The sequence below is a fragment of the Folsomia candida genome, unplaced genomic scaffold (assembly GCF_002217175.1).
Source record: "Folsomia candida strain VU population unplaced genomic scaffold, ASM221717v1 Fcan01_Sc001, whole genome shotgun sequence".
In the NCBI taxonomy this organism is placed as follows: Eukaryota; Metazoa; Arthropoda; class Collembola; order Entomobryomorpha; family Isotomidae; genus Folsomia; species Folsomia candida.
The window spans coordinates 23,763,565-23,790,729 of record NW_019091193.1 but is presented as its reverse complement, the minus strand read 5'-3'; the positions used below and the strand labels follow the sequence as shown (position 1 = coordinate 23,790,729).

At 38.7% G+C, this 27,165-nt stretch overlaps 2 protein-coding genes across 16 annotated transcripts in view; one reads left to right on the top strand and one right to left on the bottom strand.

The window, feature by feature from the left end:
* The window catches only part of LOC110844801 (microtubule-actin cross-linking factor 1), a 70,293-nt gene that overhangs the window by 19,812 nt on the left and 23,316 nt on the right, over nt 1-27,165 (bottom strand). For 14 of the 15 annotated variants that reach the window (XM_035856229.1, XM_035856251.1, XM_035856204.1 and 11 more), the window contains 66 exons: nt 27,042-27,157; nt 26,841-26,944; nt 26,541-26,756; nt 26,362-26,463; nt 26,127-26,291; nt 25,656-25,768; nt 25,550-25,570; nt 25,376-25,478; nt 25,251-25,292; nt 25,046-25,164; nt 24,912-24,960; nt 24,663-24,781; nt 24,538-24,573; nt 24,364-24,448; nt 23,879-24,120; nt 23,710-23,792; nt 23,485-23,630; nt 23,322-23,406; nt 23,172-23,192; nt 22,922-23,075; nt 22,636-22,829; nt 22,456-22,556; nt 22,047-22,376; nt 21,826-21,981; nt 21,694-21,746; nt 21,443-21,596; nt 21,310-21,367; nt 21,198-21,223; nt 20,299-20,498; nt 18,326-18,362; nt 18,162-18,238; nt 17,442-18,048; nt 12,219-17,315; nt 11,763-12,144; nt 10,816-11,631; nt 9,841-10,697; nt 8,589-8,735; nt 8,439-8,517; nt 8,208-8,352; nt 8,107-8,138; nt 7,881-7,997; nt 7,767-7,810; nt 7,535-7,687; nt 7,400-7,456; nt 7,241-7,319; nt 6,839-7,133; nt 6,515-6,764; nt 6,118-6,357; nt 6,003-6,024; nt 5,736-5,855; nt 5,043-5,575; nt 4,717-4,950; nt 4,547-4,630; nt 4,311-4,473; nt 4,050-4,185; nt 3,683-3,978; nt 3,122-3,608; nt 2,756-2,910; nt 2,473-2,624; nt 1,687-2,375; nt 1,498-1,588; nt 1,303-1,372; nt 1,123-1,203; nt 951-976; nt 814-864; nt 32-736 (listed from right to left, as the gene is read on the bottom strand). In XM_035856229.1, coding sequence (XP_035712122.1) covers nt 32-736; nt 814-864; nt 951-976; nt 1,123-1,203; nt 1,303-1,372; nt 1,498-1,588; nt 1,687-2,375; nt 2,473-2,624; nt 2,756-2,910; nt 3,122-3,608; nt 3,683-3,978; nt 4,050-4,185; nt 4,311-4,473; nt 4,547-4,630; nt 4,717-4,950; nt 5,043-5,575; nt 5,736-5,855; nt 6,003-6,024; nt 6,118-6,357; nt 6,515-6,764; nt 6,839-7,133; nt 7,241-7,319; nt 7,400-7,456; nt 7,535-7,687; nt 7,767-7,810; nt 7,881-7,997; nt 8,107-8,138; nt 8,208-8,352; nt 8,439-8,517; nt 8,589-8,735; nt 9,841-10,697; nt 10,816-11,631; nt 11,763-12,144; nt 12,219-17,315; nt 17,442-18,048; nt 18,162-18,238; nt 18,326-18,362; nt 20,299-20,498; nt 21,198-21,223; nt 21,310-21,367; nt 21,443-21,596; nt 21,694-21,746; nt 21,826-21,981; nt 22,047-22,376; nt 22,456-22,556; nt 22,636-22,829; nt 22,922-23,075; nt 23,172-23,192; nt 23,322-23,406; nt 23,485-23,630; nt 23,710-23,792; nt 23,879-24,120; nt 24,364-24,448; nt 24,538-24,573; nt 24,663-24,781; nt 24,912-24,960; nt 25,046-25,164; nt 25,251-25,292; nt 25,376-25,478; nt 25,550-25,570; nt 25,656-25,768; nt 26,127-26,291; nt 26,362-26,463; nt 26,541-26,756; nt 26,841-26,944; nt 27,042-27,157 — 16,999 coding nt within the window. The remainder of the gene's footprint in view (nt 1-31; nt 737-813; nt 865-950; nt 977-1,122; nt 1,204-1,302; nt 1,373-1,497; nt 1,589-1,686; nt 2,376-2,472; nt 2,625-2,755; nt 2,911-3,121; nt 3,609-3,682; nt 3,979-4,049; nt 4,186-4,310; nt 4,474-4,546; nt 4,631-4,716; nt 4,951-5,042; nt 5,576-5,735; nt 5,856-6,002; nt 6,025-6,117; nt 6,358-6,514; nt 6,765-6,838; nt 7,134-7,240; nt 7,320-7,399; nt 7,457-7,534; nt 7,688-7,766; nt 7,811-7,880; nt 7,998-8,106; nt 8,139-8,207; nt 8,353-8,438; nt 8,518-8,588; nt 8,736-9,840; nt 10,698-10,815; nt 11,632-11,762; nt 12,145-12,218; nt 17,316-17,441; nt 18,049-18,161; nt 18,239-18,325; nt 18,363-20,298; nt 20,499-21,197; nt 21,224-21,309; nt 21,368-21,442; nt 21,597-21,693; nt 21,747-21,825; nt 21,982-22,046; nt 22,377-22,455; nt 22,557-22,635; nt 22,830-22,921; nt 23,076-23,171; nt 23,193-23,321; nt 23,407-23,484; nt 23,631-23,709; nt 23,793-23,878; nt 24,121-24,363; nt 24,449-24,537; nt 24,574-24,662; nt 24,782-24,911; nt 24,961-25,045; nt 25,165-25,250; nt 25,293-25,375; nt 25,479-25,549; nt 25,571-25,655; nt 25,769-26,126; nt 26,292-26,361; nt 26,464-26,540; nt 26,757-26,840; nt 26,945-27,041; nt 27,158-27,165) is intronic. The other variant, XM_035856261.1, reaches the window with a different exon arrangement.
* On the top strand, nt 18,374-20,274 carry LOC118437321. The gene is made up of 3 exons (XM_035856270.1): nt 18,374-18,788; nt 18,874-19,227; nt 19,319-20,274. The coding sequence occupies exons 1-3, from the start codon at nt 18,641-18,643 to the stop codon at nt 20,251-20,253; spliced, it is 1,437 nt and encodes a 478-aa protein (XP_035712163.1). The 5' UTR covers nt 18,374-18,640; the 3' UTR covers nt 20,254-20,274.

The following is a 27,165-nucleotide window of genomic DNA, read 5'->3' as shown; positions in this document are numbered from 1 at the left end:
AAAGATTAATTTCTTGGGCAAATAAATTCACCTTCAGTTGAATCGCCTCATCATTGGAAATGTTCTTCATGAGGTCTAAACCAGCTTCGACGGTGTCATCAACCTGTTTTTCTCGGTCTTTAATCTCCTCAGTAATTGTTGCTAGCTGCTGCATTTGCTCTATAAGTTTATCCTTGTGGACGGCAACCACTTTGTACTTCGCAAGCCGTTTCTCTACAGTGTCCATCCAAGCAACCAGCTCTTCATATGACAAAACAAGGTTTCGAAGTCCTGCTTTAGCCTGACGAAGCAGATTACCAAGACCTTCCGACTCTTCAATCAATCTGCCATATCGATCAGTTAGATCTTGAAGACTGTCTGCAACACCAGCCGCATCTTCATCGCCCACCAAATTCATAAGTGTTTGTGCAAGTTCCGCAAGTTCACTGAAGTCTGGCTGTTTTTTTAGCAGCCCATCGTGAAAGGCATCATGTTCTTTTATTCTTCTCGCGATTTTGTCTTCGTCAGTTGGAATGAGAGACATGTCCTTCAACTTCTTGCCTTGCTTATCTAGCCAGTCGGATAGAGGTCCAAATTTGTCCAAGAATGCCTTAGCTACTTTCATCACATCTTCTAATAGTCCCTGCCTATCCCTTGCGCCGTCACAGAGGTTGCCATATCTGTCCTTCATGTTATTCATTTGTCCCTCAATTTCGTGTTTCTCAGCAGGATCAGCATTTGCAGCTATTTCCTTGCCCTTTAAATAGTAAAATGAGTTTTTAATGTTAATTAATATTTTCTGTAATTAGATGAATAGAGCATGTGCTTACTAACCATTTGAAACAAGGATGTGACGGACGGTTGTCGGTCCAACAACATTTTGTTCTGTGGTTGAAAATAATATAAACGATTATTAACACTTTATCACTTTCTCATTTTCATAACTTTTGTAATATCATCATCTCTCTTACCAAAAACTTTTGTTCTTGAAGTTGAGCTAGAAAGAACAAAATGGTAATGATCAGATTAAGTACATTCAGTAATTCATAAAATGGGGTTTGAATAATAATTGATTAATTTACGTGTGATAAATCAGCTTCATATTTTGCATTGTTAACTACGATATAAAGATTCATTGCATACCTTTAACCACTTTAGCATCTGCAGAGGGTGGCTTTTGGTTTGCTACCAGGTCTTCCATTTCACTTAACCATTTGTCCAAACCTATAATGATCATTCAAGTCGTAATTTTTTATTGGTTCTTGCAAGGATATTCAAAGTTTAAAAAACTATAAGTTGTTGTTGAGTAAACACATTTCTTACCATCTAAAGCTTCTTTAAACTTGCCAGATTGAAGCAGTGCAACATCCAGTTTGCGTTCTTGCTCATTGATCTAGCAAAACACAAGAAAGGACAGAAGTTTAAGTCACAAAAATAATAAATATTGTTGATCATCACCACTAACTGTCTCCCTTCTACTCATATGTTTGCGTATGTAATATAATTTATTATGCTTACTCTTTCTTTCAGAGCATTCCATTTGTCGTTCATTTTTTCCAAATCTTTTTCAAGACCGGATGTGTTGACCCCACTGGATGCAGACTGGATCCTGTAGAATATAAATAATTAAGTTATTTTAGAAATATAAGCTAATAATATGAATTAATTATGATTTTTTTAATGAATAGAATTTCAACATCAACTCACAGTCCTTGTCCCGTTTTGTTGCACTCTTCAACCTTTTTCGCTACAGCGTCAACATAACGCGTTCGAAATTCTTTAAATTGGGCTTGTTGAGCTCGTATGCTGGCAACATCACCGCCTACCGTTTTGCTAAACGACTTTTCTTGTTGAATCAAATCATCAATCATGTCGTCCGTGCTATTGTACAGATCATAAAATCCTTCCAGTCTAGCTAGTGTTTTCTGCAGCTCGGAATCGCGTTGTTTGGATTTATCTTCTAATTTAGCCAAGAGCTTACGAAGCCCATCTATTTGATCTTTCATGCCTTTAGGATCTGCTGCAACACCTTGTCTGATAAGTTCCTCAAGTGCAGATGCTGCGCCAGCTAAATCTGCTTTCTTGTCTTCTAACTTCTCACGGAAGACTTCAATTTCATGAATTTGTGATTTTACAGTTGGAATGTCGCGTCCAATGGGCTTCATTGCATTCAGTTCATTCTCTAAATCGCCAATATCAGCACTTAAGCCTTTCATTAGATTCTTAAACTCTTCCATAGCTCTTTGTGCTGATTCGGCTTGATTGAATCGGTCGCCCAATTTTGAATTCAAATTGTCAAATCTATCCATCAAATCGTCAACCGCATCTCTAATGTGAGCATCGTCACAATTATTGCGGTTTGCATCAATTGAAAGGCCTTCCCCTTGCTGTCGCACCTACAAACACGTACATTAATAGAAAAAATATCGACATTTACACAACGTTCAAAATCTGCAATCAGTAGTAATCACTAATCACGATAAAGAAACCTACATTATCCAATGGTTTCTCCAATTTTCGAACTTCGTCCTGTATGGCTTTGATTCGTTGGAGTAGTTTGGGGTCTTTGGCAGCATCTCCCATAGAGTCGTGTGATGCAAGTTTATCGTCACATCGGTTTAGGGCATTCTTTAGATCCCTACAATCTGTGAATTTATACAAACGATTCTAGAGTTAGATTTTTTCCTCAAATGTATGTACATAAAAAGTCAATAGAGTATTATTAATCCATCGGACAATAAAATCTATTCGATTTAGAAAGTTATTCACGTCTTACCCTCGTTAAATGCATTGAGCTTTGCAGCCGCATCTTCCAATTCCTGGATTTTTGCAAGAATTGCATTGTTCAATGCTTCCCATCGTTGTTTCATTTCTTGAAGTTCGTTCTTTACTCCATCCTTGTCCTTGTCGCAAGCACCAACAAAAGTTTCCCTTTGAACAATAGAACGAAAATTCAATTTTATTCTGGTCACGGTTACTGAACTGTGTATAATGTAAATGATTGTTATAGAGTCGGGGGACAAGATTGTGTCTAATGTGCACACAATCATCTCTGTTCCAATCGTTTTTTATGCATGTACAACATTTTACTTATAAACATTGTTGTCCTTATATTATGGTAACAAAGTGACAAGATTCTTACCCAAACCCTCTTGTAGACTCGTATTCGCCACTATGACGCCATAAATCATTTTTAAAGCCGTTGACTTCCTTCAAGAGTTTATCAATGTCAGGCTTCTTGTATGATGTTAGTCGGAACTTTTCGAATTTGTCTTCGGCCCCAGCGAGCCAGTTGAGGAAGGGTTCCCGAGTCTTGTCATATTTTTTACAGTGTTCATTGCAAGTTTGCAGACGATTGTGTCTATCCACAGCTTCCTTCTTTAACTTGTCCCATCCCTTCTGAACTTTCTCCATGTTTGTCTGAATAGTGCGTTGTTCTGGTTTTCTGGTACTTTTAGCCATCAATTCTTTGCCCTTATTCAGGGTCATTATAATCTCGTGCTCCTTGCTCATGATTTGCTTATAAATTGGTTCAAATTCACCAACTTGTCCCCGAAGAATATCTCGATCTGCAGAGACGAGCAATTTGTCTGATAGGTGGGAGAGCATGTCTGCAAGCCAGTCTTGGGCTGAAAGAAATGCAGAAGAATGCATGTTTTAGTGAATCATATTTCTAAATGATATTTATTTCTGAAAGACTTACCAGCTTCACAGGCATCGTTGAAATCAATGACGTCTTTCTTTGAATTTTCCAACTCGGCCTTGCAGTTGTCTAGTTTCTTCTGACATTGGTTGAACAATCGCCCAACTTGAGCCAATTTTTGCTTAATGTCAGCCTTTGCACCTGGGTCTTGTAATATGTCGCATAGCTCGGCCCCTGCCGCCTCAACGTCAGCCAAAATGGGTCGTTGACTGTTAAGGTTTCTCTCGATAGCTTCCAACTTTTTGAGCATTTCTTCTGGGTCACCCTTGTCAGCAATCAAATCATCCAGATCATCACTGAGGGAATACAAATATCCAAATTAGTACAACAAAATGTGCATTATACTACGCATTAATGTACTCTTTACCTGATTTTGTGAAGGTTGTCTTGCAACTTATTGAGATTGTTAAAGAAATCTTGACTAGCATTTGAAGCAGCATCTAAATTGCCTTCTCTTTCATCCAGTTTGTGCAAGAGATCATTCCATCGTTGGTTGATAGAAGCTGAAATATATACAATATTGTGGTGAACATTGAGCACTGATAAAAAATATTCACACTAAACAGAACATACTAGCAAACAAACATTAGACTAATTGTAAGTGGCTTCAACATGTTGGATATATTACCCAATTTGTCTTCTATTTTGCGACCGTCTGGAGAGTCAGGGCTTGTTTGAGTCAAAATATTGTCCCCAGCATTATTAAAGCTATCGAGGATCGGCTTTTGATTCCGGAACTCATCACGCATAACTTGCACTTGTTGCATTTGACTTTGTACCATGCGCGGATCCTGTTGGGTTAATAATTAATTACGCCTTTCATTAGTATTATAACTTTCATTAATGTAAAAAAAATTAACGAACCGATGAGATCGGACCCAATACGGCCAACATCTTATCCTTGGCATTCAACCACCCGTGTAAGTTGTCGTGAGAATCATGGAATTCCTAAAAACAATTAGAACCATATCATTATCAGAAATTGCAAACTGAGCCAACGTAAACGAGTACTAATTGAATTTGAATATGCATACCTTAATATGTTCTAAGAATCCAACACGTCGTTTGCACTTGTCTTGAAGATCTTTCCATCGTTGGCTAATTCCATCAAATGCGTCCTTCAATGATTCAGCTCCGGGAACATTAGGTTTTCGTCGAAGTAGGTCGGTGATAAGCGTTCTAGTATTGTCCAGCATTCCTTGTTTATCATACATATCCTCCAATATAGATTTTATTGTCTTCAACATCTTGTCAGCTTCGTCCCTTGACTAGAAAGAAATTATAGTGAATATAACGGGCAATAACTCGTCAAATAGCTTACGATCAGATATATATAACCAAAAACTGAAAAATTATTTACTTGTGGAATGGCGTCTTTGGGGAGTGAGCGCTCAGTTTTATCCAGAAATTGAGCCAAGGCCTTCAAGTTGTCCGCAATTTTTCTGACTTCCTCTCGCGTGGAATCAAGCTCAGTTTGTCTGTCGGTCAATTTCATACCAATCAAATTATATCGATGATTAATTTCATTCAACTGTTGTTGAACTGGACTGGAATCTTCCAAATTGAGGAATCCTTCTTGACTGGATCGACGACTGCCAAATCCACTGGATCCGCTGGGCGACATTGGACTGCGGTCCACTCCAAGAGTTTTAGATGGTGAGGGACTTCGAGTGTCCGTGGATCGCATGCTAGGTCGCTTGACAGGGCTGGAAACTTTACGACGAGGACTGTCGGATCGATCACCCCTTGTTAGGGCATCGTATGCGTTGCCAAGTTCGTTGACTTTGTCAATTGTAGGATTGTAATCCCGATGTTCTTTGACAAGTGGTTTGAGTTCGATTTCTTGCTGCTTAATCAATTCGACATCAACAGCAACTGATTGGAAACTATTCACTGTAAATAATAAGTAAATAATACTTTTAATCATTGATATTGAAGCAATAACATATGTATTTATATTCACAATGGTTTATGACTACAAGAAGGACTCAAGTATACGAATATACAATACTTGTGCACAGCCCTCCTGACTTTACTTGGAATATAAACCTACCTCGACTTTCCATGCTCGTCAACCATTTTTGGACCTGGTCTCTCAACTTTTCATACGCATTCAAAGCCTCAACTCTGGTCTTTCCCAATTTGCTCTTTTCATCAAGAGAACCTGTCAGGTCTGCAAATTAAAGTCATAAATTAGTCAAAGTTGTCGTATATTTACTACCACTGCTGTGTAGACGGCAAAACGGTTCGATTTGACTGTCACCATTACTTGATTTTGCTATATTTCATAATAGATTTAATTGTCATTAAGTTTACGTACCTCGCCATTGATTTTCAAGTGCCTATACAAAAAATAAAACGTATTTGAAAACGATCCAAAGAATTAGCTCGTTTAAAATAAGCACAAAATAGTATATGAGAAAATCATTCTTTACTTTGATCTTATCTTTCACGGGACTGGTATCGGTCACATCCTTTTTAGACACGAGAGATTTTCCAGATGAAATTGTTTCATCGAAATCATGTTTCTTGCTATCTTTGCGTCTCATGAGTTCATCCAATTTGGCCATGGCATCGTCTCCGGTCAATCGAGTTTCAAGAGTTTCAAACATTTCGCTGAACCAATTTTCAAAGTGATTAGCATTCAATAAGAAGCTGTCCAAATGAGTAGATACCTGTGGAATCGAGTCCAAAGTTAAATTTCATGATATTGTATATATTTTCTTCCCAAATGGAAAGGCATGTAATGTTACAGCGTTTACAACAGATTTATAGTGTTGTGTTTCACTTCAAGCTCGCGTTTTAGATTACATAAGAAAAACTAAAGCTCACTTCATGAAGGAAAACAGATCGCTGAACCAATTTTTCTACAAGTTTTTCATAGCGTGAAAGTACATCCTTCAGTTTGGCCTCCACCTTCTTGGAGACTGTCGCATTCCGAGTACGCAATAAATCATCGGCAGATCTTGCCATACTTTCGATGCTAGGACGATGGGAGTCGATGTCAGCTTGCAACATTTTAACTTCTCTAATTTGTTCGTCAAGCCGCTCCCGGATAAGACTGGCTGGCTTGTTGATATTCCTGAAATTACGTTACGTTCAAATTAATTGCGAATTCAAATATAAAGAACTTGACAGTGGTGGTATCTATAATACTTTAACTGGTACTCGGCTTGTGTTAGCCAGTTGGACACTCCTTCAACAGCGTCTTGCAGACCCTGGCTCTGAACTAAAGCAGTGTCCAAATCCTTAATTTTGTCCCCAACAGCATCCAATAGGTTTTTATATTTCGATTCCAACTCAGATGTTGTTCGTTCAACAGCATCTCTTTCACTCGGTGACAACTCTTCCATACTGTTGAGCAAGTTATTTGTAGCCTGTCGAACGGCTTCAATAAGTTTTCCATTGGAAAGAATTTCGCTCTGCAATGCTTTCGCACGACTAAGTTGATCTGAAATTATTTAATGGCAAGACTTATTAGTTTTAAAATTTGCTAATTTATAACTCAAAGTTGGTTTGTTTTGTTGGATGAATATATAAAAAAATAATTTTTATTACCTTCCACTAGTCGTGGCTCTCCAGCAATTGGTTCCGACAAGACCTTTTGCACTCTAGGCGTCACTTCCTTCAGCCAGGCCTAAAGTGAAATTAAATGAATGGGTTTGTTATAGTAAAACCTTCTCATATTTCTTATTCGTGTAATGATTGTTTTCATACCATGGCTTTGTTGAGTGCATCTTGGAAATCTTTTTGTTTGTTGCCCAATTGAGATAACTAGAATATATTTAAAGCAAAGAAAGTGAGATTAGGGACACCTACAAACCAATATTTTTCAATATTTTGAACCAAAACCTTATCAAATAGACGATTTGCTCGAGCAAGCAGATCTTGATACACTGTGGTGATTTGAGTCACTTCATGTTTAATTGACGATTCTTTGACCTCGAGGTAAGGCAGTCGTTGGGGTAAATTTGTACGGAATGTGTTTAGAGTTTGTAAATATTCCTATATACAAATCAGTGTTAAATTAATATTGTACACTAATCATTATTTAATTATAAACCAATAATGATCTTCTACTTACTCTGGATTCCTCAATGAACTTTTGAGCAGACATTGTAATAAAACCTATAAATAAATACGATCATATAATTAACTGAACAGTCAAGAAATAAAATTACTAATTTATATATCTTACGTAGGTCGCCTTGATGGGCAATAACATCGCTGACAAATTCTTTTGTGTTGTCGCGACCACTCGCGCTCAAATTACTCAGGTTTCGTTCCTTTTCTTCCAAGGTTCGAATTGATTTATCTAAAACCATTTAACATCGCATAATGTTATTAAATGTCATCTATCATACGTATATATCATTTATGTAACAATATATGAATTCAATAAATTAAAAAGTTAGGTTACTTACCCATCCAGGTTTTGAAGGTGGAAACTTCGGCCCTAATGTACAAATAACAAATTATGAACCACACTCAACATGTTACTTCAGATTGGTAAATGCTTATATACTTGTATTTCTTCAGTTCGTCTGAAGCTGTGGTGAGTTGTCGGAATAAACTCTCAGAGTAATTTGAAACGCAATCGAATCGTGTTTTCAAAATCTTTCCATTCTTCTCCAGTGTATTGATCTCTTCACTGGAAAGGACGTCCCCACCTAATAATGAGGGCATTTTATTTTAAATTTTCCTATGCATTTATTTGTTGATGCAAATATGTTATTGGCAAGAGTTTCAAACTCACCAGTGGCCACGAGATGTCTAACTTGATCCAGACAAGTTAAAACCATTTGACTGTGATCCTCCACATCATCTCGAATTTGCTACAAGAGTAATTAATCCATTTTTATTTTTAGTAAACCCCACAAGATTCGTGATAAATTTCGCTTCCTACTTTGACGGTCATGGTTTGCTTCTTTATTTCTTCGACAGTTTCTCGCAGACTCTCTTGACTTGCCAGTCTCCTCTCAATATCGTTCAACCAGTTGGTCAGGTTATTTATGGTAGCGTCACATTGGGCGTACTGGGCTTCGATAGCCAGCTGAAAACCCATACAACAATTGTTAGACGATTCTTTACAAAAATGATAAGCCCCAATTCCACAGCCAAAACATTCAAACATAGCCAACCGCGCAATAATAATAATATAATAAGTAATTGCAGACATCACATTATTCTATTCAAACCGTTTGTTTAACTTGTGAAAGCGTTGCATATACCAAAATATTATATAACGCTGCCATGCAGTGACTACTAAATACACTACCAGTAACACACAGTAGCATATAATCTTTGTCGTCACTCAAAGTCGTACTTTCTTCATTTCAAATAACACCAATATCAAACACACGCATATATTTATCCAATTTATCAAATGTTGAAATATTTCACCAGATCATTGCGTTAGTTAAACCAAGCTTTCGTTTTCTGTTGGTCAGTTGTTATTCCGTTAACGTACGTAGAAAACCAAATCAATAAATTAAAATATTACACAGGATTTCTTGAATGCTAGTGATTTGTATTTAGTTTTGACTTGTTGCACAGGGGTCAGTCCCCGCAGTATTTTAAAAAATACAAACTTGTGGATATGTCCGTGTAATGTGGACTATAAAGTCATCGGTGGGTGTGTAGTGTGTATAACAACAGATCATGCAGAAGCCATGAAAGCCATATCGAACTAGCCAATCATGTTGTATTAGGTTTGGTCATTTGCAATACAAATTTGAAATCGTGAAGTGAAAATGTGGATATTTTTTACACCAATAAATAAGTGGTACTCCAGAGTCAGTCACACAATGGCTCATCACCAATAAAGTGCCCATGCGATGTTGGCACTTTTGTTAATACAGCATTGTCCTCAGCAGTATCTTTTTGTGCAAAAGTCGGGCATATTATTAAAGCGGATAATAATTGTTTCAAAATTCAGCACCTCACACACACACACGTTTATCATCTGAAGTGCTCAGATTTCAAAACCAAACAAAGTGTGTGCATTAAGTATAACAACAAACATTCCCCAAGCGGAATAAAATGGAAACGGAACAAATGTATGAACGCCAGTCCAAAACGAATGAAGCTTTTTTTCAACCCATGTGAAAAGTCAAAACCCAATTAAAAATAGCTTCACGTCTCCTTGTGGACCTTACCCTTGCCTCTGCCGGCAACAACCATCCCCGTTTCCACGCGTCCAAAAGATTGTGACGAGTACCAGTGGAAGTGTCTAAAAAGTACCCCGACTCCCCATCAACAATGTTCGCAGCAATGGCTTCACTAAGTGGAAGAATTTTCCCACTCGATGGTGCTTTCACCATTGTGGTACTCTGTTCAATAAGGTTTTTCGCAATGCACTGATTCAAACTCAATTTACAATCACCAGCTTCAGTGTATGGATCGGAAAATTTCCCACTGACTGGGTCATACATGGAAAAGTCTAAGGCCTCCAAAAGTCCGAAGGGGTTTCGTGGGGTAAGTAAAAGACCGGAAGCTATGGCTTGTTCCAGGGGAATGGCGTGATTTGTAGCAGTGTCAATCACAGTTGAGCTGTTGGGGTCAATAAGAGCTGCGTTGAATGCATCTGAAAGCTTTAGTAGACGTTTCTTTAAAGTGTCCTTGATCACAGCAGAGTTGGGGTTAATTGCATGAATGTCGATGGCTTCTTTTATGGTCATTGGCAATGTGTCACTTGCGTTGGGATCTATAAATTTCCCCGTTTTCAAGTTCAGTAACCCTTTGTCACGAGCGACATCAAATGACACGGATTCCCTTAAAAATACGACCGTTCCTTGGTCGAATATAATGCAGAGAGGTTTAAGCTTGAGAGTAGAAGGATCAATTAGAGCTCTTCGGTTAAGGCTCACAAGTCCAATTTGCGTGGCTTCTCTGAGATTTATATATGCATCCGTTTCTGGGTGTTTCACAACCGCACTTCCAGGTTCAATTAATTCATGAGTTATTGCAATTTGAAGTGGTGAGGTGATTGACGTTCGTGGATCACAGAATGTACCTAAAACGACACAAATTATGATGTTATTACAAATACCCCATGTATTCAAATGAATACAAATGTCAAAAGCATACTACATATTTAGTAATATACAAGTAGTCATTTTGTATACACTTACCCCTTTTGAGATCAATAAAGTCGGAATGAATAGCTTTTGAGAAAGATATTGGCTTCGGAACTTTCACTAAGATTCCTTGTTCCACTGCACGATTGAAAGTTGTGGGTTTTCCATTGCGTGCATCCGTAACTAACCCACGATCGTTTTCAATGTCTCCGTCATCTATGGCAGCATTAAGAGATTTGATGTTCTGATTACGAAGGTTTTGCACCGCTGATGTCATTGGATCAATTAAACCCTGCTGTACAGCATTTTTCGGAGTCAACCATTCCCCAAGCAGAGTGTCCGCAATCTTCCCCGTCTTCGAATTATACAGATGCTCTTGAACTGCATCCACAATTGACAATGGTCGATCAGTAGTAAGCACATAACCATCTATTCTTGCCTGGTCGAGTGGAATGCCCTTGGATTTCGAAGAAAGGGAAGAGTCGCCAAGTCTGAAAAGACCACCAACGGGGTCCACAACCCCCAAATTCACGGCAACCGGTAATCGAAGTAATTTACTATCCATGGAACTTTTCACGACGGATGTGTTGGGGTCAATGAGGTCCTCTTTGCACGAGTCTTCTAATGTGAGATATTTTCCAGTGGACGGGTGAACAAATTTTCCAGTCTTTTTATCGTACAAACCAATTTTTAATGCTTGGTAGAGCCCAAAAGGTTTTTCAATGTCCAGAATATGTTTCTCCTCCAAGGCCTGTGCTAAGCTGATCTTCTCAGGAAAGGGAACTGTGGCTCCCGTTTCGTCAGCTGCCAATGATGGCACTTCTGTTGCTTGTGTTGTTGTTTGTGGTAGGGAAAGGTTGAAGAGACCCTCTGTGGCAAACAAATTTACATAATTAAGTCATTGAAAGGTTGTTACTATCGAGAAAGAGGTTGTTAGATATAGGACATAAATGGAGAAAGTGACGCCATAAATTTGTTTATAATGTTTTGATTAATAATACCTTGTCGATCAATTATTCCAACGCGACAGGTTTCTACCAAACTGAGAATTTTTGCCTCTTCTTCATTCCAGACACATGGTAGATTAGGGTTGACTACAAGTCGTCGAATCCCTTCATGTAAGGTGATAGATTTTCCAGAGTTTGGATCCGTCATTCGTCCGCTGTCTTCAGAGTACAGACCCAAATGTAAACATTTTTGAAGGGAGATTGGGCGGCGGCTATCAATCACTAAACCGCTATCAACAGCTTCTGTCAGGCTTAGTTTGACATTTTTCCCAAAATCTTGGACACTGCCATCGTCCCCAGACATAAACCCTTCTTGAATTGCAACTTGCAGAGGCATTTTCTTGGCAAAGCCTTCTCTTGTATCCTTAACGTGCATCTGAAAACAGACAAAAAAGTTGAAGAAACAAACTACGCATATTTGTAGGAATGAATTTAAATACAAGAACTTACAGAGTCTGAGTCGATCACTTTCTCCGATAATGCTTCAGCCAAAGTAATGTATTTTCCAGTAACTGGGTGCATAAATGGACGGGATTTGCCATCCGTGTGAAGCCCTTTCATAAACATTTCTGAGAGTGAAAGTGGCTGCCGCACTTCAATAATAACCCCAGTCTCAATAGCATCACGAATATTGACCATTTCGGAAGGAGAGATTTTCACTAATCCGCTGTTGACGTCTACAATATCTTCAGCCATTGCCGTTCTGAACGGAATAACTGATTCCGTCGCAAAGTTCTTCACCAATGTTGTGTTCAAATTTATTTCTTTATTGTCGATTGCAGATTTTAAGGGGACGCTTTCACCACTCGAGTTGACAAACGTGTTGGTGGCGGGATCATATCTGTCACCATAAAGGGCGTCAGGTAGCGAGATTTTCTTTGTTGGTTTGATGAGTAGACCAGATTCGAGAGCCACGTCCAGCGATATATTGGCTCCTGTAACAGGATCCACGACATGACCAGTTTTAGGGTTCATAATCCCGGTTTCTATTGCTTTCTCCAGGGTGATCAACTGTTCGTTTCTTGGGTCTTTGCAAGTTAGAGCATGAGCATCAATCTCATTCCTTTTGATCGCTTCGTCTAATGCTACAAACTCGTTAGTGTCCTCCAGATGAACAAGTCCAGTCTCTGGGTTGTACTTTCCTTTCGCAACAGCAATGTTAAGTGGGAATGGTTTTGACATGTGACCAAAGTCATCATCGTCGTCGTCGTCACCCAAGTCTTCATCGTCTTGTTGTTTTACGGTTTCTATTGCAGGTTTAGTGGCTGTCGTTTTGATTTGGATGGTCTGGATTTGTTCCCCGCCTTGCTTAGACCCCTTATTTTTGCCTTGAATCGCATCTGCAATGAGAGCACCAGCAGCCAATGGTGCTCCGAGAACGGCAAGCACTCCCAATCCGACTGCTTCCTTCAGTGATATACTTTCGCTGGATGCAGGGTTTGTTATTTGAATTGCATCAGGATTCACTCCTTCTTGCAGAACATTGCCAAGGGGCGCTTCTTTTCCGGTTCGTGGATCAATTACGAGCAGTGAAGGGTCAAGAGACTGAGCCACTGCTGTAGCGGACAACGTTTCAATCGGTGGTGATGGTGGGGGAGATACCACCTTTTTCTGAGGTGATTTAGGGGGTGATTCTTTCAACTTGACAGACAAGTTCGTTGTGCCAGGCAGAGTGGAGGTATGAGACGGAATTGACGACTCTATCACTGGAGAAAGTACAACTTTCTCCTTTGTCGCGAGAAGAATTTCTCTTTGCATTTTCTCGTCAGTGGTGAGGTTTGAATCTGCGAGGTGTGGAATTGTATAATTAGTAAGATCACTGTCCTCAGGACTGGTCATCATAATCTTCCCTTGTTGAACAGCTTGTGAAATCAAAGTTTTCTCCCCCGTGCTGATGTTTGTCATTGTTCCCTTTTCAGGGTCGACCAGACCCAACATTACTGCTGTGGGCATTGTCATTGCCACCGGATTCATGTAGTTTTCCATTGGGTGAGGCATATCTTCATATGTGCCACTTTCGAGGGCTTGAATTAAGGGGATCTCTTTGCCATCTTTCCCAGTGACTCCTCCCGTTTCGTTCGATACAATGTTTTTCGTGAGGGCGTCCGTGAGCGACATTCGCTTTTTAGAAACTGGGTCCGTCACGGCAGATTGGCCGAAAAGCACTTGAGAAGAAATGGCTTCAGACATGGTTAGATTGTCCCCTGTTTCTGGGTGAATTATTTTCTGTTCTTTTGGGTCGAATAAGCCCTGACTTTTGAGCTCTGGAACCGTGACGCTTCTTCCCACGGGAAGCAACACATTGGCCTCATCATCAAGCAGATTTTTTATCACAGCCTCGTTAATAGTCAACAACTGTTGAGAGTCAGGGTCCAGTATGGCTCCACTGTTCCCGTCAATTTTCCCCAACTGGATGGCTTCCTTGAGATCAATCTTCTTTCCGTCCGGACCGATGAAATTTTCAGGAGCCGACAAAATAGCTGCAGTTTTAGAATCAACCATTCCACTGGATATCAATTCTGTAATTGGAACCTTGTGACGAGATATTTTTGTAATAATGACAGTCGTAGTTGTTGTGGTTGTAGTTGTGGTGTACACGGACTCGAGTGGGATAACTTGCTCCGATATGACAACACCAACTTGAGTCGCATCACTACTGCTTCTATTATTCAAAGGCATGCTGGTAGTTGATGGTTCGGACTTTTCAATAGGAACTGAATCCACGAAGGTGGGAGGAGGAAGGGGGCACGAGGACGGTTGGGAAGAACCTTCGCTGCTCGCTGGAGCACTGATGTCGGTTGGAGCTGGTTCTTGGTGAAGCAGTTCACCAGCAGCAGGAGTAGCAGTTCCTGATGATAAAACGCGTTCAACTGTTTCAGGTTGTTGTTCTGATTTAGCAAACTGATCCTCACCAATTTTTTCCACACCAATCTTATCTGTAGATTTGATTATTTTATGGATTTGCATAGGGTCGGACTGCGTTAATAATAATGAGTGTGCGCTTGTCAGAATTTCTGGCTGCAAGGCCGTTTCTATTCCTGACGTCTCTGATTCACGAGGATCATCATCATCATGTACTAATCCAAGCTCAACTTGTTTTTGGCAAGCCTTTTCATTAGCAATTTTGGATGCCAGCGAGTCATAAACTGCCTTGACTCCGAGAGCAGGAGCTGCTGCGATGGCTAAAGCACCAAGTTTTAATGCATCTTTTACACTTATTGTCTGACCATCCACTTTCACCGATCCAGTATTTTTGTCCAAGTGGCCTCGATCAATTGCTTCCTGCGCAGTTAAATTATTTCCATCCTTGTCTTTAATTATCACCAGCGTGGGATCCACTTCACCTTGCAGCACGGCATTAATAACAAGCTCATCAGGGTGTTGCTGACTTAGAGATTGAGATATTTCACTGGGGAGTAGGGTGCCAGTTGTTGTCGGAAAATTCTCCAAGGTGGATTCAACAAGTTCCGTTTTATCAGAACTGGCAAGGTCAGGCCCCGTAGTAGTGGTACTGATTTTGGGGTCCACCTTTAGCAGAATCAACCCCCGACTGATGGAGTCGGCTAGTGAAAGGTTCTTGGTGTCAGGGGTGTGACCTTGATAGTGTCCTGTCGAATTTATTACTTGTTTCTCAATTCCTCGAATAATTGAGGTTCTTCTTTTCCTTTTCTGGTCTACAATTTCTGCCGATGTAGGGTCAATTATTTTCAAATGAATGCACTCTTCAAATGTCATCTGTCGATCAGTTCCTGGAATGGTGAATAAACCCGCATTCGAGTCAAAAAGAGGGTTGCCCAATGCATCCTCCAAGCTCCATCCATCCGCTGGAATTTTCAAAAGCCGCCTGTCAATCACATTTTCTTCGGATGAGGGTTTCTGAGTTTGCAATTCACTCTGAAATTGATCCTGAGACGATGGGCTTGACCTGACTTTAGTCATCTCGTCGGTAATAGGTTGTTGCGTTTGCAATGATACAACTGATGAGTATTCATCAGAAGAGGAAACAAGTTCAGGTACCGCAGGCACATCCATGTATTGAAAAGTGGATTTGATTTCTTGTGAATGGACTGTAACCAAGTGTTTTTCGGTGGTGGTGACATTGGCAGTGGTTAAATTAATGCTATAGAGCCCCTTCAAAAATTCAGCTTTCTCCGGATCCAATAATCCTTCCTCAACAGCCATGTTGATCGGAATCGGGGGCGAGACGGATTCACCAGTTGATATTTTTCCACTCGGCAGTAATTTTTGTTTTGTAATCGCTTCTAAAACGGACATTTCTGATCGGACCTGGGAAGTAGGGTCCTCCTTCTCCCAAATACCAGATGGAGAATTCAGGATTGGTAGAATTTGGGAACTGATATTAAGCGAATTAGATTGAGGCGTGGTGTGCGGATCAATTAATTGTTTTTCTAATGCCTCTGTCAAGGAAATTGGAACACTTGCTTCGGTTGGATCCGTAACACATGGAATGTCAAAAATTGAGGTTCTAACGACAGTGGACAAAAGGCCTTGTTTTGATGCTGCTTTCAAGGGTACAAGTGTACCCAATTTGGCATCCACAACCACACTGCCACTCGGGGTAATAATTCCTTTTGCCAAAGCTTCTTCCAAGCTGACCAACTTTTCTGTACTTGAATCTGTAACTGTTTTGCTAGTAACATCGAGATTTCCTGCAGCCATTGATTCCAGGATTGTTTGATCTACTCTTGTTATTGGGTCTATGATTGAGCTGAAAGCCACCTCAGTCGTGCTCTCTCCAAGATAATATTCCTTGACTAAATCGCTATCGCAAGCATCCTTTAAACTAATTGGTTTTCTGATGAGCTGACTTGAATAAGCTGAGGAGAGGGGTTCACTTTTATTCCAAACTCCCGTTTCCGGATCTATAATTTCATCGTTAATAGCTTCCACAACTGTTATTCGTTTCTTTTCTTCCGGGTGATAAACTTCTGTGACGAATGGGTTTAAAATCCCTGCATGGATAGATTCCTCAAGGGAAAGTTGTTTCCCAGAAAATCTGTCCAGAATTTTGACTTGAGGTACATTGTCATCACCGTCATTTGGATTTGTTGAGATGAGGGATACAAGATCTTGTTCAAATAGTTCAGAGAGCCCGTGTCCTGCGGGTGACGAGTGTTCTGCTGTCTGCACAGATATCAGTCCTTGTTCAACAGCTTCAGTCAAATGCACCGTTTTCTCTTCGGTGGTGACGTTTTCAGACATTTCTTTTAGTTTTCCAACATTAATTACTCCAGTTTTGGGGTCTATTACCCCACCTGCTTGCACTAATTGTGTTAATGTAGGGTTTTGGTGGGTTGTGGGAGGAGGGACACTAATTAATACATCACTTGACAACGAAAGATCCAAGCTGATTGGATTCCCAATCATGTCAGATGACCTGATTGACGATGGCGCGATCACATGTGCATCGGTGCTTATATCTGAAGTATGTTGCTCACCAACAAGTGTAGTAGAAACAGGAAAATAGTCAGAAGGAAGGAAAGGCCTATCACACGTCGCAGAAATACTACCACCAGGCATAGATTCCTGGGACAGTTGACAAGATTGTAACAACTTGTATTTAGTTACCACCAACAAATCATTATTATCATCATCATCGTGGCCAACATGCCGGCTTGTATTTAACATGGAGGAGTTATAATAATTTCTTACCTTGTGTTTTGTGCTTAATCCTAATCGAATGGCTTGTTCTGTGGTAATTGGTTCCCCAGTTTGTGGGTGAATAAATACACCTTTACTGAGATCATAGTACCCTTTCCTAATTGCTTCTAAAAATGTTAGTTCTTCTCCAGTTTGAGGATCGACGAGGCCACACAATCCCATGAGTTTGTGTAAAATTCCCGACTCTATGTAACCCAGCTCTGTGGCTTCTTGCAAAGTGATTCGTTTGTTAGTTCTGGGGTCAACAAATTCACCAGTTTTAATGTCAACAAGCCCGCAACCAATCGCTTGAGATAAGGTTAGTGAATCTCCCGTTGATGGGTCAATTATCCCATAAACGGTGGTAGTTTCGGTTGAGATTCCTTCTTCCACTTTTTCTATGATCTTTGCAGACCGGATTTCTGTAAATCTGAGACTAGCACCACCCAACATCCCATCGCCAGACCCTTCCTTCTCCCCGTTCGTGTGGCCATTCCCATTCTTAACTCCCATGACGGACAACTTTTTAGTGGTAGGACCCTTTGCAGGAGTTAGGGTAATGTTTGCAGAGGACTTTTGCTGAACAAAGTCAACAGTGTCCTCAGATTGAAGAAGGTCGCTATAATTCATACAAAATATACACTGTTACAAAACACTTATTTCAAACTACTTAAGTCTATGAAGCAGGTCAACAGATTAAGTAACAATTTTTGTAAATCCAATTATTATTACTTGAGTGGACTGGTAGCTTCACGTTGAGCATGAATACGATAAGTTTTTATTGGACTAGGAGCAGGTACAATTGGCATCTGTAAAAAAAATAAGCAAATTATTGCAATGGATTCCAGAACACTGTAGTATCACCTGCAACCAAAAGTTAAATAAATAAAGCTTACCTCGAAGGATGTATCTTCTTGCGTTGCGACTACTTGCCTGTTAATATTTAATCAAATATAATATAATAGTTAATATTTAATCGAAATTAGTAGTTTCGTTCTCCCTGCTTGACTAATTGTGTGCTGGGTCGTACTTGGAACGTTTGTTTAACAACCCAGATCACACGAGTTAACTGCCCTAGTCGACTCCACTTGTATGCTCGCAGCCCGTCTCACACAATAAACAACACTTTCCACAAAACAGTTTCACTCTCTCATTAATTTATTACTAAAGTAGTCTTGATTGGAATTTGATTAATAAATAAAACCAACGCGATGGACAGCCCGTTGGACGTCATTATTGACATTCCTTGTCATCGACAAGAGATTGTGAGTCGTGGTCCAATTCCTGCCTTTTGTCGAGTTACGAAAAAAGTTAAAATGGACAATGACGGAAGTAGGTGTGAGGCAAGTCATGTTACTGGTAAGCATGTAAAAAATGATATACAATTATACAGGTTACTTAAATTGTGATTTCAAAAATATAAAAAATAAATGTGAATGAACAGATTCGGAAGTGGCTGTAGCATTTTATAAAATTGCACGCCCAGAAATTCCAGATGATGATGAAGAGCCTTTTGTCCATGACCTAGGACGTGTCTCACCAGAGCCAATTGCCTCTGCACTTGATTCTGCACTCTCCCCGGCAGAAGAAGAAATTGTTGTAGAAATAGTCAAAGAAGCTGGTGAAACAGGAATCGACGTGGGAGATTCTGGACGTTTTTTGGTGTGGAGACATGCAGCTCCAAGAGGTTTTGGACAAACTGTGGCTCGTGTGTCTGGACAATTAAGTTTAAAAAAACCAAATACTGCGGGTTCTGGGGAGATAGGCTGGACCTATCCTCCAATTTGTACTTATCCAGGTATTAATAAATCATTACAAAACGGAATGTAAATATGTAGCGTTAGCATATATTGCTGGACATTAATAAGTATAATATTTTTTAATTTAAGGTTGCCGTTCAAGTGAAGGTGCAAGAGTTGATGAGCAAAACCCCACATGCTTAAAGCATAAGGGTCCCAACACTGGATTTTGTGTCCTTGAGTATGGCACGTTCGACAGAAATGGAGTAGTTTCTTCAATGGATCATCGTATTCTCTCATTCACATATACGGATGGACAAAAAGATGAACATCTGACCTTAGCTATTCAGAAAATCAGAAAACCAACTGGACAAGAACAACGAAGACTAGTTTTTGAGGATCGAGAGGAAGCTGAACAAACATTCTCCGTTTGGCAAACAGCGTTCTTGTTTCAAAAGCTTCGAAACCCTCTTCTGCAGTATCACTACACCACAATCTCATTAGCTATTGGACTGGAACGAGAAGTGAAAGAAGAATTGAGACGAGTCGGACTTGAGTTACGTCTCACTATGTTGCTCACCAGCAAAAGTGAAAGTAAGAAGATTGAGTTTCCATTTGGCCGAAGAGCAAAGCCACAAGATAAATTCTCAGATTTGATCACTGCGAATGATGGTGCGCTTTATGTTGCTGCTGACCCACAATTCATTTATGGAGGTCAGACTGTCAGAGGTTCTTATTTACATCCGGAGATGAATGGAGTTGACACCATATCCAAGTACAAAGCAGAGTTCAACCATAACGTGAAAATAATTCCAATCGCTTCAGTCCCAAAAGGTGTCAGATCTGCTAATTTGAAGAAAATGGAATCACACCTCCATGTCGGCTTGTACATGGCTTATCTGTTCCGACTTCGAAATCACCTGGACCAAGAGCTCAATCTTACTCATCCATATTCTTTAAACAAGGAGACAACTTCTTGTCATTTTGATGGAAATTCAAGGGAGTTGATTCAGAGATTTGTTCTTAAAGAATTTGGAGCCTTTGTTGAAATTTTACCATGTCGTGCTTATCAATTCATTATTTAACTATACAATTTTTACTTTCACTAAAATTTTTTTCAAACAGCTTACCTGTATATTATTGCAAGTTGTTGAAGACGGTGATAAAGGTTGTCTACTGTGAGTTGGTACTTGAGATTCAATAGATCGAGTTCTCGGAAAATAACTTCCTCCGCTGACTGGACTTTGGCTTTTTTGACTAGATTGGCGTTTAAACTAGGGTGTGTTTCTTCCATAGTTTCACGATAGGTGTCCACAATGGAATCATATCTCTGTATTACGAGTTACCCAGTTAATCTATTAGTCGTTGCATTATGTAATCGTATTATCAAGCATAACGTTTATGTATTTATACATAGAACAAAAGCAAAGCAAGCTCAAGAAGATAATAATACATGCCATATTTTCCTCTCCCCTTAATAAACCACATTACGTCACCGAGTAATTATTATTGGTAATCCATTATTAATTGATAAACAAAAAATATATATTCAAAATTAAACGACTCAAAAATTATTCTTGTCAGTGATTGGTTGGTAAATGTGTTTAAATCAACTATTAGAAAAGCCTTATTTAAATGTGAGTTGAGTAACAAAAGTTATTAACTATTTGTTAAAAATTAAGTATAAATTAAAAAATCAAGTGTAAAAGGGTTAACTATGTTGTTGTTTGGTTAAACCGATAGTTGTTACCGTATTTGCAAGTACACGAGTTTACAAATGAACATTCAACAATGCGAACAAAGGAATACGAAGGTATGCTGCAACCAAATCAACACGAAGTAAAAATTATCATAAACAACCCTACATACACATCATTCTTGGACTGAGCATTATCCATTGACAGCCTAAACGTTACCTCCCACAACACAGCAAACGCTCTCACATGCAAACAAACGCTTGAAACGACATTGCGAATACAAAATTGAGATAAACAAACTGCGAAACCAAGAACAAACTGCTTTTCATTACCTTGGCTTCTTTAGCGAGGCGAGCACCTAAAAGAGAAAATAAAGGAATCGTTTTACATGATGCTAATGATATTTACAACATATAAATATAAACAGATTTGTGGATTACTTACCCATTGTATTTACTTGTTCGATAGTAATTTTTTCTTCAATGACACTGTTATATAACGTCTGAACAACAAAAAATAACTAATTAGTATAAGTTCGTATAATATTTTTACGTCATAACTATGATCAAATGATTACCATGTGAGGATTAATTTTCCTTTTTGCCCCACTACCTTCCACCAAGGGAAGACTTTTAGTTTTCGAATCGACACTGTCGAGCCAATTCATTTCCTTGCTGTACGAGGTGTTGTACCTTGAAGCATGTTCGCTGGTAATTTGAACGGTATTGATTCTACACAAATAATATAGATTTTTATAAGTTTCCGTAATTTAACTCAAATTAATAAACCCAAAGCTTTGTAAATTTGAAATGCAAAATATTATTGTACCGCTCAACAATTTCTGAACAAGTGCTCGTCCAGCGAGATGAAACACGATGAACCTTACGGATTAATTATGAATTAGTTGTGTACAATTTATAATTTATGTAATAATTCTCTTATCATCCAGCAAATACTTACCTCGTCTTCGAGTTTCTCAATATCAGTATGTCTTTTTTGTGAAGGCCTCGACTTTTCAACTTTTTGACGAACGATTTTCGTATTGTCAACCATTCTGTCGACAGTGTGTTGGTGAGCTTGAGCAGTATTTTGAAGATTGTACAGATCGTTGGAGACCTACGAAGACACGTATAACCATTTTAGCAAGAGAAAATTTACATAAGTAAAGTGAAACTACTAACTCTCTTAATTCCATCATCATCTGTAGGTAAGTTTTCATAGGACGCGAGCTTCATTTCGAACTGTGATACGTGCGTCTTTGTTTCTTCCATCGAATTCAAGACAATTTCGACAGACTTTAATCGTTCTACATAAAGATTTGACAAACTCCACACTCTTTCCCATTTCTCCACAACTTTCTCCACCTTGGCTTGAACTGAAGCAGTTTTCTGAGGCATTGTGGCATAATTTCGTTGCATAGTTTGAACTCTGGACTCAAAAGTGTGGATTTTCATTTCGAACTCTCTGTGCTCAACCACCAATCTTGAAAGACTGTCCACATCTTTCGGTATCTACAACCAAATTAAACAAATTTAGCACTGCTGTAGTAGTGTGGTTACATTAATTGTTATTGCTAAATGATTGGCTTACTGGTGCATTAGCACGAGATACGATATTTCGTTCCAGATCTTCTAAATCTTGATGCAATATTGTAACTTGTTCAGTAAAATTTTTGCTAGCAGTTTTGGTTTCTATAAAGAAATAAGATATTCCAATTTTCATATCATATCTTTATATGTAGAAATTAAGGCTAGTGACATGTGTGCTTACTCTCTGATTCCATTGCTTTCCTTTCGAATTCATCAAAGAGTCGATTGACCTCGTCAATCTCCCTACGCAATCTTCGTAAAGCTGGATCACTAGGGTCACCTTCTTGGATCAACTTCTCTGCATCCTCATTTAAAGCTTTCCTAATTGCATTTCTTTGTTCCGCCCCCATTGCCAAAAACTGCGACAGGTCCCAGCTGTTCAAATGTTAAATGTTTTTAAGTTGAAGTGTAAATTGATAAACAAATACGCACGTTTTGAGGCTTATGAGTATCTTATTTGTCATTACCTTTTGACAACTTTAATCGTTGCAAATATCATGTTTTGGCGCATCTTCAGTTGCTTCTTTTGCCACATTGTGACCGTTCTATCATATTGCCGTCGAAGTCTGTCGGCAGCGTCTAAAGCCTCGTTATCTGGAGGTGGAATTACAAAACAAACGCCTGGGAAGAAAACAAATAAATTTATAGTCAGACCTTTCTCTAATCAGATAAATGAATATTGTCATGTGACTTAGTTAATATAGCCATAAAGCTTACCGGGAACCATGCCCTCCAATCCTGAAAGTAAAATCCAGAAGAAATTTAAAGATATGACTCAAAAATGTTACCATATTAAAAGATGAAGTATTGATTTTCTATGCTCTCTATAAATATTGCTATTTAGTTTAAAATTGTGAAAGTTGTTACCAGAAGAGTTGGTTATTCTCCAACGGACTCTCTGGCTGTTGTCGGTCAATGTGCATCGCTCATCCTTATTGATCACCATTTGTTGCTAAAAACAATTTATAAAATAAGTAAATTTTAAAGGTAACCTTTTTGCACATTCGCTCAGGTCGTGTTTTACTCTTACGTTATTTTGTTTATAATTGCAAATTGCAGTCACAATTATTGGTCTCGACACATTTGTTTTTCGTTGCTTCAATGGAATTATATCTCGACTCTGATTTGACACAGAAGTAATAATATCGCCATACTTGGTCAAATCTTCTCTCATGTCTAAAAAGGAGAAAAAGGTCAACTCGGATGGTAATTCGAAGCGTGGAAGTTCGAACAAAGTAATATAATATTGCATTACCTTGCATTTCTTTCAACAGCATTTCACCTTCATCGAGACTAAACTCGGATTTACTATAAACGGTGTTCAACATTTCCTCTTTCCTGCATATATATTTTTAGAATATGCTTTAGCCTTCTTGACACACAAATCAAGGGTGTATAATGGTCACATATAGTGGTTTTCATACCTCGCGACGGTCTGTTCGCATTCGCGGATGTCAGAGAAATATTGTTGGTAAGTTGCGACATGTTTCAAATGAGTTTCCAAACAAATGGTTAATTGCAACAGCCATGCCCATTGGGTTTGCATAGCAGACATGTAAGTTTCGATGCATTTGGAAGCGGGGTGGTGTTGCAGCACTAGAGATTCCCCTCTATCCTGAACAGCGTTGAATTGGATTTCACGCTTCTCAAGTTCACACATTAGTGACTGAAAATAAAAATACAAAAATATAAAATTATAATCCACATACGATATTTATTATTTATCAAACTGTATTAACAATTCAAAAATAATGTGTCTCATCTTCAAATGTACTTGCCTGACCACCAGATCCGAATGCATGCTGATGGCAGCATAAAGTTACGGTATACACAGTTTATACGTTTTAGGATTAATTCTGACATCTAGTGTGTCAGATCAAGTTCATATAACAAGCTACAATAAAATTACCTCATAATACTGCTCCACTTCGACAAGGTTGATGTTCTTGGAACTCCAATCTCTTGTTATTTCGCGTTCTTCTTTTTCACTTAACCTAAAACGTAATAATGGTGCATTTAAGACTTATGTATGTACAAATAATACAAATAAGGAACCACTAGTTTCTTTTATAAAACTACATACCACATAAGCTCATTAGTTGCGCTTTGAACAAAATCGCTGCAAAGTTCATAAAGAAGTTAATTTCAAATGTTGACGCAAAAAATTAATATTATGATGTCAACGAAATGGCATATAATCAAACAAACCTCAAAGTTTCCAGATCAGATTGACGTTTTCTAGAAGACATTAACAATTCCGAGTACGACTTTTGTATCGTATTCAGGTAGTTGATGTACAACTGAAGTTCCTCGCCATGAAATGAGCTCTATCAAATTAGCAAAATAAATTTAATTTGTTAAGCCGAAGATTATGGGTTGACTTAACAAAATCTATTTGTGTAATGATTTTGACTGAAAGCGTGACGCATGTCAAGATTCCAATAAATGTAGAAATACCTTGGAAGTTGAACATTTATCCACGCTGGATTGAAACTTTTCGATTGTTCTGTGTCGAGCATTAAACATGTACAATTATTTATAAACTTTTTGACTCAAATTAGTATCAAAATATGCATATTTCCTTTACAAACCTATGTTCTCGTAGTTGTTTTTCAAGCTCTGCTTGCACGGATGGTAAATCACTTCCGAAATCGCTGTCATGTAATGATTTTTGCTTTTGTTTAATCCAATCACCAACTTCTTGCAAGGTCTTGAAAAATTAAAAATCATAATGTTACAATTGACAGGAAAACATTTTCCATTGAACACTTATGAAACACAATAAATTTCCCTTACGCGGAAATGTTGGTTAGTCTCCACTAATCTGGTTTCCATCACCTGGAAGTAACAACAAAAATGTTATTACGACGAAACATTTAATTTTCGTATATCAAAGTAAAATTTAACAATAAAACACTAACCGTCTTTGATGTGCGAGTTACTGATTTCTCTTCAATTGGAAACGAAATTGATGCCAAAACAGAAAGTAGGCGATTGTGAAGCAGGGATCGAATGCTTATCCACCTACATGAAATATAAGTAAACTGTAAACCGAATTCAAATTTTAAGTCACGTAGATTTTACAGTTTACTCACCTCTGGTGAAGATGTTGCACCCTGCAAAAAGTAAGCCGTTTGTGAGATTTGAAAACATTCCACACTATTTAGGCATGCACATGTATAATTATTACAATGATCTTACATCTTTTGAACTTCAGATGCTTGATGAAATCTGGCGTCTTTTAATGTTTGAGTGTCCGTGAACATTGACTTGATGGTGTCCTCTGTCATTTGCATGTCTCGCTCAAGTTGATCCTAAATTCATAACCATTACTCATTTGACAACGTAAACACAATAATTTGGTTGTGCGGTGAAATTATCCGAGCATTTGGACGCAATCTCAAAGTTTGCAATTCGTATTGTTCAAGGACGACTACAAAGGCTCAAACTTGCAGCACTAATAACGTCCCTGTACGAGGAAGACTTTAACAAAAACATGATGCCCTAGAGAAAATTCAATTTGTCTACTAATTGTGTTTTTGATGTCATACAAACTTGAACTTTAGTTGCTTATAACTTGACACAATAACCTGTCATTTTGCTCGCATTAGTCGGATTTTACCATTCAATTTCACCTCACAAGAAGCATATAGATGGTTTAAAAATGCATACACAATTATGCTTGGCGTCCAAGGGGTGCAGCCGATCAATCCGTCTGGCTTCCTCATCAATTCGTTGCTCAATTTCATCAAGTCGAATCTCGACTTGTTTCCCTTCCCGGTGAATTTTTTCAGCCAGACGTTGCAATTTTTCCAGCTTCTTAATCTCTTCGTGGATCTAAGGACATTGAAAATTGAAAAGAAAAGGTGGGGTGTGACTTGAATAAGTATATGTCAGCCAATCTTACCGCTTGATCTTTTTCTTGATGGGCCAGCATGAGCAACTGCCATTGTCGTTCGATGTTTTCCATGTGTAGCTCACGATCCAGTTCTCCATCCCGGAAATGTTTCTGTAATTTTTATACGCATCATCACACAATGAGATATATTATTATTGCCGAGTTAAACTAAGGATAAGCTAACATACTTCAGCATCCCGGAAAAGGTGAGCTAATCGTTGTTTATCGTGACCGCGCGATGGAACTTCTTCAACTCGAAAACGGTTCATTTCAGCAGCCATTTTTCTCATTTCAATGAGAGAGGTAGAAAAATGACGGTCTTGCATGTTGTTCACATTTTGTCGGATCCACGTGTACAGAGAGGTTGCAATTTCTCTGTATTCTTCCCATTTCTTTTGAGACTCCTAAAATGGCAAAGGTATTAATAGTGGCATATGAGATGCGAAATAATGATAATTAACACTCGAAAAAATACAAAATTCATTTACAGTGTCGTAAAGTGGATGGAGTCTGGGCGGTTCAGGAAAAGCGTCGTAAAGTGACGAGATGTATGTGATGATGGATTTTTCATCAGGCTCATTGGTATCAACGTCTAATAATACAAATTGTATTAAAATTTATCGATATGAAGTAACACATAGGATGAGGATTACATGTAGCATTCCATATTATGCGGATGATCTACATACCTTCAGGATCTAATAGTTTGACAACTCCACAATCTCGTTCGGCAACATTGAAGGCAGTTTCGAGTCTTTCGCGAGCACTTCGACGGGTGACACTTCTCCAATCAATGAGGTCGGGTCTATAATT